General features: G+C 43.7%; 1 protein-coding gene across 1 annotated transcript; it reads left to right on the forward strand.

Annotated features, from left to right (window-relative positions):
• The first annotated feature begins 4,852 nt into the window (after positions 1 to 4,852).
• Positions 4,853 to 9,695, forward strand: LOC120913767 (ankyrin repeat and SOCS box protein 12-like). Its single transcript, XM_040323961.1, has 2 exons — positions 4,853 to 5,984; positions 9,232 to 9,695. Exons 1-2 carry the CDS (start codon positions 5,228 to 5,230, stop codon positions 9,366 to 9,368), a joined length of 894 nt encoding a protein of 297 aa, XP_040179895.1. The 5' UTR covers positions 4,853 to 5,227; the 3' UTR covers positions 9,369 to 9,695.
• The last annotated feature ends 1,769 nt before the right edge of the window (positions 9,696 to 11,464 follow it).

An 11,464-nucleotide genomic window follows, 5' to 3' on the forward strand; every position in this document is an offset into this window, starting at 1 on the left:
ACTGTATTACGTTACCAAGCCTAGGGTAACTGCACTGTATTACGTTACCAAGCCTAGGGTAACTGCGCTGTATTACGTTACCAAGACTAGGGTAACTGCGCTGTATTACGTTACCAAGCCTAGGGTAACTGCACTGTATTACGTTACCAAGCCTAGGGTAACTGCACTGTATTACGTTACCAAGCCTAGGGTAACTGCGCTGTATTACGTTACCAAGCCTAGGGTAACTGCACTGTATTACGTTATCAAGTCTAGGGTAACTGCGCTGTATTACGTTATCAAGCCTAGGGTAACTGCACTGTATTACTGTACGTTATCAAGCCTAGGGTAACTGCGCTGTATTACGTTACCAAGCCTAGGGTAACTGCGCTGTATTACGTTACCAAGCCTAGGGTAACTGCACTGTATTACGTTACCAAGCCTAGGGTAACTGCCCTGTATTACGTTACCAAGCCTAGGGTAACTGCACTGTATTACGTTACCAAGCCTAGGGTAACTGCACTGTATTACGTTATCAAGCCTAGGGTAACTGCACTGTATTACGTTACCAAGCCTAGGGTAGCTCTGTCCAATCTAATGAAATTATTAAAATCCTATGGAGAACTATCAAATTTTAAGATGAACCCCTCTAAATCAGAGATTCTAAATATCAATGTGAGGAAACAGGACGTGCAGATATTGCAACAAGAGTTCCCCTTTATTTGGAGAGAAAAGGAACTGAAATATCTAGGAGCAAAGATAACACCATCCTGAGGAGACAATATATAAAACAAACAACATAAAAACGTAAATCAATAAAACTGAGATACCTGAGATAACTCTCCTGGTCAGGTAGAATAAACATCTTTAAAATAGTAATCTTGACAAAAATCATCTATAAAATGCAAATGCTGCTGATTCCCCTCCCGTAAGTATATCTTAAAACCTTAAAATCACTTTTATTAAGGTTTATATTATAAAGAAAAGGAATTTGCTCTAACCCAGAAAATACAATAGAGAATTAATTCCAGAAGGCAGCAATCACGTGACCTAACACAAGCAAATATAAAAAGAAAAAACTGCGCCAACATAAATAAGACACAATCAAGTCTTTGTAAGTGAAAATTAATAATGTCCAATAACTGTAATGATTAGAGAACAGACAGCACCCTGGTGCACTTGCAGACTTTGAACCACCACCACATGGACTGGGGCTTACCAGAAGGTAGCTAATTATCAGCATTCAACGAGATCCACAGCAGGATAACACAGGAGTGAGTATCACAGCACAAGATAAATCTCAGGTCCCGGGCAGGCTAGCAGCCGAATATGGTGTCCACAGCAGGATATATCAGAGTACAGCATGAAAGTACTTCTCAGTGACCGTAGCTTGCAGCCCCTCGGTATACCATGTATGAAAAAGTAGACCGCAACATAGTGCATTAACGTATACAAAACAATTTATTAAAAAGATAAAACCTACTTACACAAGAACGTGTAAAACAAGCGTTTTTTTTAAAACAGATGCCGGCCGGCATAAACAGGAGCCCTTCCTCCTTGTACAAACGTGGTGACGTCACTGCACGCCGTCGTCCCAGACACGTTTCGTCATACATTGACGTTCTCAATGTACCCCTTGAAATTTTCCACATTTTGCCATGTTACAACCAAAAATGTACATGTATTTTATTGGGATTTTATGTGACAGACCAACACAAAGTGGCACATAATTGTGAAGTGGAAGGAACATTTTAAATGTTTTTCAACATTTTTTACAAATAAATCTCTGAAAAGTGTGGTGTGCTTTTGTATTCAGCCCCCCTGAGTCAATATTTTGTAGAACCGCCTATCCCTGCAAGTCTTTTTGGGGATGTCTCTACCAGCTTTGCACATCTAGAGAGTGACATTTTTGACGATTCTTCTTTGCAAAATAGCTAAAGCTCTGTCAGATTGGATGGAGAGCGTCCATGATCAGCAATTTTCAAGTCTTGCCACAGATTCTCAATTGGATTTAGGTCTGAACTTTGACTGGGCCATTCTAACACATGAAAATGCTTTGATCCAAAACATTCCATTGTAGCTCTGGCTGTATGGTTATGGTCGTTGTCCTGCTGGAAGGTGAACCTCCGCCCCAGTCTCAGGTCTTTTACAGACTCTAACATGTTTTCTTTCAAGATTGCCCCGTATTTGGCTCCATCCGTCTTTCCCATCAACTCTGACTGGCTTCCCTGTCTTTGCTTAAGAAAATATTCCCCACAACATGCTGCCACCACCATGTTTCATGGTGGCAATGGTGTGCAGTGTTAGTTTTCCGCCACACATAGCGTTTTGCTTTTTAGGCCAGAAAGTTACATTTTGGTCTCATCTGACCAGATCACCTTCTTCCACAAGTTTGCCGTGTCCTCCACATGGCTTCTCGCAAACTGCAAATGGGACTTCTTTTGGCTTTCTTTCAACAACGGCTTTTTTCTTGCCACTCTTCCATAAAGGAAAGATTTGTGGAATGCACAACTAATAGTTGTCCTGTGGACAGATTCTTCCACCTGAGTTACCATGGGCCACCTCTCTGATTAATGCACTCCTTGCCCGGCCTGTCACGCCGGGCAAGGAGATGGACAGCCCTCCCACACACTCAACCCTCCACAACCTTTTCTCCTGGCCAACCCAATCTGCCTCCTGTTCCGATTGGCAAAGAGGAGAAGCCGGCAGACAATAGCAAATATTGATTCGCTAGTGTTGCAAGTGGGTGGGTTCAGGGCGCCCCGAGCCCAACCTTTTTCAAGCCAATTAGAGCCTTCAGCTCTAATCATGTGGCTTAAAAAAACAAAACTATGAGTCTGGCAACCCGCATGCATCCCCGCATCTAAACTAGGGAGGCGGCGCCCCTGATGGACCGGCCGCTCCTGATGCATTGGACAGATTCAGCTATAATTAACACAACAGGGTTTATTTACTAAAGGTAAATCCACTTTGACTATAAGTGCACTGCAAGTGCACTTTGAAGGGCTGTCGCTGTAGATCTGGGGGGGACATGCAAGGAAAATAAAAAACAGCATCTTTGTTGTATCATTTCAGATCTTCCCCTCAGATCTAAAGCGACTGCACTTCTAAGTGCACTTGTAGTGCAAAGTGGATTTTCCTTTAGTAAATCAACCCCAATGTGTAGATATAGCTATACACAGAACACTATATAGACACTGCTATAAATAGAACACTATATAGACACTTCTATAAATAGAACACTGGGGAGATGCAGCTATAAATAGTACACTGGGGAGATGCAGCTATAAATAGAACACTGGGGAGATGCAGCTATAAATAGAACACTGGGGAGATGCAGCTATAAACAGTACACTGGGGAGATGCAGCTATAAATAGTACACTGGGGAGATGCAACTATAAATAGAACACTGGGGAGATGCAGCTATAAATACAACATTGGGGAGATGCAGCTATAAATAGAACACTGGGGAGATGCAGCTATAAATACAACACTGGGGAGATGCAGCTATAAATAGAACACTGGGGAGATGCAGCTATAAATAGTACACTGGGGAGATGCAGCTATAAATAGAACACTGGGGAGATGCAGCTATAAATAGAACACTGGGGAGATGCAGCTATAAATAGAACACTGGGGAGATGCAGCTATAAATAGAACACTGGGGAGATGCAGCTATAAATAGAACACTGGGGAGATGCAGCTATAAATAGAACACTGGGGAGATGCAGCTATAAATAGTACACTGGGGAGATGCAGCTATAAATAGAACACTGGGGAGATGCAGCTATAAATGGAACACTGGGGAGATGCAGCTATAAATAGAACACTGGGGAGATGCAGCTATAAATGGAACACTGGGGAGATGCAGCTATAAATGGAACACTGGGGAGATGCAGCTATAAATAGAACACTGGGGAGATGCAGCTATAAATACAACACTGGGGAGATGCAGCTATAAATACAACATTGGGGAGATGCAGCTATAAATAGAACACTGGGGAGATGCAGCTATAAATAGTACACTGGGGAGATGCAGCTATAAATAGAACACTGGGGAGATGCAGCTATAAATAGAAACACTGGGGAGATGCAGCTATAAATAGAACACTGGGGAGATGCAGCTATAAATAGAACACTGGGGAGATGCAGCTATAAATAGAACACTGGGGAGATGCAGCTATAAATAGAACACTGGGGAGATGCAGCTATAAATAGTACACTGGGGAGATGCAGCTATAAATAGAACACTGGGGAGATGCAGCTATAAATAGAACACTGGGGAGATGCAGCTATAAATAGTACACTGTATAGACACAGTTATACTGTAAATAGTACAGTGTATAGACACAGAATTAACTCACATACTGTATAGATATAAATAGCCCGTTGTATAGATAGATAGATATATATTATAGATGTAGATACAGATATAAATGTCAGACTGTATACAGATATAAATGGCAGACTGTATACAGATATAGATATAAATGGCAGACAGTATACAGGTATAGTTAGATATACATGTCAGGCTGTATACAGGTATAGATATAAATGGCAGACTGTATACAGATATAGATACAGTAAATGTCAGACTGTATACAGGTATAGTTAGATATAAATGGCAGACAGACTGTATATATACAGTAAATGGCACACAGGACACGGTGTATGGAGAAGTCTTTTCAAAGAGGACATGAGATTGTAACGCTCTGCCATCTAGCGGCGAATTGAGGGAACTTGAAGAATGATGTAGGAAGTGGTGATCGATGTAATGAACTATCCTCTCTCTCTGTAGATAGTACAATATAATATACATGCAGCAATCGTGTAGAAGACGTATTAGAGAATGAATGCAGCCCGGCGATCTGACTCTCTCCCCCGTGCTGTGTGACATCCTGTACAGTAGCAGTACATCGGCTGGCTTCCAATGCTTGTCTTTGCACCGCCCTATGTGAGCTGTGATTGGTTCAGCCCCTTGTCAATCATAAGGCAGGAGCAGGAAGTGTTGAGTCCCTGGTGATCCTCCTTTCTGGGTGTCATTACACTGATGGGTGCAGCTTGGATAAAAGCTGAGGTTATATGAAGGTTTTAGCAGGAAGTCCCAGCTATTTGGAGAAGGACATGTCTGCTGTGCTGTAGAGGATTGTCTCCTTAGGATTACACTCCTCCTGGTTATATGTCAGACAACTGATCCTTGAAGTGAGTTGGAAGTTGAAGTGTTCCTGTGTTTGGACTATTTCCTCCATGATGCTAAGATACAGAGGACTTGAGGATGATCATATGGAAAGTCAGGAGCTCCATCTTGCTGTGTCTATGGACAACCCAGAACTCCTATCCAAGTTGTTATGTAAGGAGAGATATAAGAAGTATCTAGACAGCAGGAGTGGTTGGGGGGTTCCCATGACCCCCCTACGTTTGGCCGCTTCTAATGGCTCTGTGGAATGCCTGAACATCCTTCTGGCCAATGGCTCTGAGGTGGACTGCTTGGATGTGAAAGCCCAGACTCCCCTCTTTGCTGCTGTCAGCGCTGGTCATTATGAGTGTGTTAGAGCATTGCTAAAGGCCGGCGCCAATCCCCGGGGAAGCATCCATAATAACGCCACCCCTCTACTTACAGCAGCTAGAGACGGCAATGCCAACATTCTCAAGGAACTTCTTGATTATGGCGCTGAAGCGAATGTCAGAGCAAACCTGGCAAACAGAGCTACGCCCAACCCAAGCCGCACTGGACCGTTATACCTCGCGGCAGTGTACGGCCACTTGGAGTGTTTCACAAGTCTTCTTCTTCATGGTGCTGACCCAAATTACAATTGTCCAGAACTCCAACTTACCCAAAACATCAAGCGTCCACAGTCTGTGCTGGAGATATGTTTGAAGCACCGATGTGAGCGGCAATTTGTGAAACTACTTATTGATTTTGGTGCCGACTTGTATTTACCCAATGTGCATGCCATGTCATTGGCGGACAGTCCGTCATTAAAACTTATCGAGAGGGAAAAAGGTAAAGGCCGTTTTTATCCAGAGTAATGATGGAAATTCATTGACATTTTGCAGTGTAGTAATTTGGTCGGTCAGCATTCAGATTATATTAACCAGTTAAGAGGATTAAAGAGGATTTTTAATTGGATACTTTTTACTCAATCTATATCCCATATTTTGCATCAATTTCTGTTTTTTTTAGGGTCCTTTCTAGAGGTCGACCGATATTGTTTTTTCTCTGGCCGATGCCGATATTTAGAAATTGCGGCGGCCGATGGCCGATATATGATGCCGATTTTTTTTTTTGGGCCGATATGTAAAAAAAAATTCCTCTTCATCTCATAAAATCTAACAGCGGGGTGTTTTTCAGGCGCTTTTGAGGTTAAAAATGGCGCCTGCAGAATGGCTTCCCTGTAGTCTCAGTGTGAACGTCCGAGTGCTTTCACACTGAGGCGGTGAGCTGGCAGGATGTTAAAAAAAAGTCCTGCAAACGGCATATTTTGAGCGGTGTATACCACTCCTGCCCATTGAAATGAATGGGCACTGCTGCCGAAGCGCCTGCAAAGCGCTTCTAGATTCACACTAAACTGACCCTTTAAACTCACTATAGCACTCTAAGGCCCCGTACAGACGACCGAACATGTCCGGTCGTGTGTAGGCCCGAGCGTGCAGGATTCCAGCAAACATTTGCCCGCCGGGCCTTTTCCCAGCGGGCAAATATTTCTGGACTTGTTTTAAAACAGCCCGCTGGAATCCTGCCCGCTCGGACATGTTCGGTCGTCTGTACAGACCTACCGTACATGTCCGAGCGCCCGCCATCCCTCGCATGCGTCGAATGACTTTGACGCATGCGTGGAAGCATTTAACTGGCAGGGCCGCCCACGTCGCCGCGTCATCGTCACGGCGACGGCGCGGACACGCCCCGCGTATTGTTTACGTGCGGATTTCTGTACGATGGTTAGTACAGCCATCGTACAGAAATCCCCGGGCAGACATGTACGGTGAAAACGGTCCAGCGGACCGGTTTCATCGTACATGTTTGCCCGTGTGTACGCGGCATAAGACCCTGTACACACGAGCGGATATCCGATGAAAACGTTACGCCGGACCGTTTCCATCGGACATTTCTGCTCCGGATTTTGATCTGATGGCTGTACACACCATCAGATCAAAATCCCCGCGGAAACCATACACGGCCACGTGGCCGCGCCGCGACGATGACGCGGCGACGTGTGCAACCCTGAAAGGTAAATACTTCCACGCATGCGTCGAATCACTTCGACGCATGCAAGGGATGGGGATCGGTCAGACTTATCCGGTGAGTCTGTACAGACGACCGGATAAGTCCGACGGACAGGTTTCCAGCGGATAGATTTCTTAGCATGCTAAGAAATTTGTATCCACTGGAAAACAGTCGGCTGGACAAATGTCTGCCGAAAAATGTCCGCTAGGCCGTACACACGACCGGATTTGTCTGCTGGAACTGATCCACGGATAAATCCCAGCGGACAGATCCGGTCGTGTGTACGGGGCCTTAACTCGCTAGTAGCACTGAACAGAGCCCTGTTCTATCTCTCTCCACGCCAATATCACACTGCAAATGGCCCTAACGGGAATAATATTTTTATAGTGTGGGTTGGGGCTAAGAGCAATGAGCCATGATCGGATAAAGTCATCATCACAGTGTCCAATCATGGCTCTGGCTGTGCCCTAATTGGGTAAAGCTTTCATTGCTTCAGCCAATCAGGACTTCCAATACACTATGCAACGGCACTGTGCATTGTGGTCGTTCGGCAGGCCGAACAAACGGTCAAACGCCCCGATAGAACTTTTAGCCAAGCATCCATTAGGAGGAAAAGGGAGGAATATACTCCACAATCGGAATGCCACCGTAAAGCTTCTGACATTCTGGAGTGAGGTGAGAGTTCTGTGAGCACAATGGTGTTTTGGTGGAAGCACATAGCTATTAGTCTCACATCGAATAGGAGCGAATCACAGAAGTGGATTACATGTTTTATTACACTTGGACATTCAATTTTACTATTATTAAGGTACTTATATAGCGCTGTCAATTTACGCAGCTCTTTACATATACATTGTACATTCACATCTGTCCCTACCCTCAAGGAGCTTACAATCTAAGGTTCCGAACGCACATTCATATATTAGTGCCAAGTTAGACAGAAGCCAATAACCTACCAGCATGTCTTTGAAGTGTGGGAGGAAGCCAGAGTACCCGGGGGGAACTCACGCAGGCACAGGGAGAACATGCAAACTCCAGGCAGGTAGTGCCATGGTATTCAAACCAGCTGCCCTTTTTACTGCTAGGCGAGAGTGCTACCCAGTACACCACTGTGCCGCCCCGAATTTAGTTAAAGGGGAGGTTCACCCTATAAAAAATTTCTAACACTACATCCAGCCCAGTTCTGCAAATAAAATTACACTGACTTTTTTTTTTTTTGCCGTAGATAGCGTTTAGCCTTAGAATTCACCGCGGCTTCCGGGTAGGGAATCCCACGGGAGTAGGCGTTCCTATTGACATCCCAAAAAAATGCCGAATAGAGCCGAGCCGACCCGAGCTTCCTTCGGGAAGTCGTGACGCGCTGTGTGCGCTGTCGTTTAGCATGTCAATCAATTGGCATTTCAATAGGAACGCCCACTCCCGCAGGATTCCCTACCCGGAAGCCGCGTGAATTCTAAGGCTAAACGCTATCTACGGCAAAAAAAAAAAAAAGGGTCAGTGTAATTTTATATGCAGAACTGGGCTGGATGTAGTGTTAGAATTTTTTTATAGGGTGAACCTCCCCTTTAAGTTTACTCTGACGGACCTGTGTTCATGGGATGTTGATTTAATTTGTGTTTAATTAGGGTATTTACAGTATTATGTTGGTCTTTGTAGCACAAACTGCACATTAGTTATTTACATACAGATTTCACAACATCATGTAGATTTGATTTAAATAAAACACAACACAATAAAATTACCAATAACAGCAATTAGTACCAAATAATGCTAAATTAAAACTATAACCAAATAAATGTTCATACTATTAAAATACAACATAGAATAAATAAAACTGAATAATAACAGAAAACCAAACTACCAAAATGCAAATAGTACACCACTTTCTATAGAATTACCCAAAATCATAATTACCGAATATCAACATATACAAAAGCTACATAAAAATCTATATTAATGTTTTTGTCAAAAAATTTTAAGACTATGTTAAATAAAATTACTTTTTTTTTTCCCCTTTCTTTTTTAGGCCACCCAAGGTCCCTTATGTCCCAATGTCGTGTGACAATACGGAGACTGCTTAAGCAAATGGGAAAACTACATCTTATTGATCAGCTGGAGATTCCTAATAGCATAGTGGGCTACTTACAGCACCACAACAGTTAATGTTAAAGACAAGACCTAGACAATACTGTATGGGAGGCAAAGGCTGTAAGGCAAGTGAATTAAGTGAGCATTCTGCTACTGATCTAATGCAGCTCAGTCTCCATTAACCAGAGGCAGCAAGGCGTGAACTAAGAGCGTATGGCTTGTAACTGATGCGATGGCTATTAGAAGGGTTGCCTTCTTCCTCCCGAGTGGATAAAAATGTTATGGCAATGTTTACTCTCTCTGTGAATTCTCCTATGAGTTGGGTATTCATTTTATTCTCCTTCATTTTTATGGGAACATTTTAGAATTCCAATAAATTGGCAACGCTAATCTGAACCACAATGTACGTACAATGTCATTTACAAATCATGTAATGAGATCCATGTATTCTGGTACACGTTTTGAGAAAAAAACTCTAATTTACCTGGTTTTCTCTGACCTACAACATGCCTATTTATGTACTTCTTAATAATTCCTTTCAAAGGGTTATGCCCTGTACACATGATCGGTCAATCCGATGAGAACGGTCTGATGGATTTTTCCATCAGTTAACCGATGAAGCTGACTGATGGTCAGTCGTGCCTACACACCATCAGTTAAAAAAAACGATCGTGTTATAACGCGGTCACGTAAACCACGTACGACGGCACTATAAAGGGGAAGTTCAAATCCAATGGCGCCACCCTTGGGGCTGCTTTAGCTGATTTTGTGTTAGTAAAAGACGATTCGCGCTTTTCTGTCTGTTACAGCGTGATGAATGTGCCATCTCCATAACAAACACTAGTTTTACCAGAACGAGCGCTCCCGTCCCCTAATTTAGTCTGAGCATGTGTGGATTTTTAACCGATGGACGTGCCTACAAACGATCATTTTTTTTCTATCTGTTAGGTATCCATCGGTTAAATTTAAAACAATAGAAGAAGGAAAATCACCGCTCAAGGTGGGTCTTCTATAGGGTCATACACAGGTGTAGGATTCCAAGGGTGCTGGCAGTGCACTAGGCAAGCATTGGCGTAAAATAAAGGATGGATGGCCGCACTCCAAACCAAACAGGTTGTCTTTATTTAAACGAACAGCAAAAACATACCAGATCACAGCAACAGAAACAGGAGGATAACCGACGTTTCGCACTGACTTAAAACAAGATTGAATTTTTTTATGGGGCCCACACACGATCGGTTTGGTCTGATGAAAACGGTCCATCAGACCGTTCTCATCGGTTTGACCGATCGTGTGTACGCGGCATTAGAATTACAGAACTAGGACTGACCTGGAGTTTCATATTAAATGAGGAAATTAGAGTGGAAAAACTTTTGTGAAATGTTTTAATAATGACAACAGGTATTACAAACAGAAAGATCAGCATAACTTGGTGTGCGTATGTAATTACTTATTACAGGTATCTATATAGTACCGACAATTTACACAGCGCTTTACATGTACAGTGGAACCTTGGATTACAAGCATAATCCGTTCCAGGAGAATGCTTGTAATCCAAAGCACTCGCATATCAAAGCCAGTTGCCCCAAAGAAGTCAATGGAAACGAAGATAATAACAAAGTCAATGGAAACGAAGATAATAACGAAGTCAATGGAAACAGAGTGTTCCCGAGTATTTCCAAGCCGCTCCGAGTGTCAACACCGCCCCCGCACCTCTGCACACCGCAGAGGCTTGATTCCTGCTCGTTTTGAGAGACAACTTTTGATAACCAAGTCAGGATTAAAAAAAAATATTGCTTGTATTGCGAAACGCTCATTAACCGTGTTACTCGCAATCTGAGTTTCCACTGTATATTGCACATTCACATCAGTCCCTGCCCTCAAGGAGCTTAAAGAGAAGGTTCCCATCAGGTGTTGGGTGCTGCCACCGCTATTGCGGGTAAGGGAACCCGGCAGTGTAGCATTACGGCATCACGCTGGGGCCCTAGTGCGCATGCACGAGGCACCGCTGCGCTCTCCTACTGGCCCGTTGGTGGAGGAGGGATCCAAGCTGCAGACGTAATTTCCCGCGGCCCGAACTCCCGGAAGTTGGGACAGGTATCCGCTCCCCCCGGAAAGGTGCCAAATGTGGCACCGGAGGCAGGGGAGGAGACAAATGAGCCGAAGTTCCA

This window comes from Rana temporaria, chromosome 9 (assembly GCF_905171775.1).
Source record: "Rana temporaria chromosome 9, aRanTem1.1, whole genome shotgun sequence".
NCBI classification, from domain to species: Eukaryota; Metazoa; Chordata; class Amphibia; order Anura; family Ranidae; genus Rana; species Rana temporaria.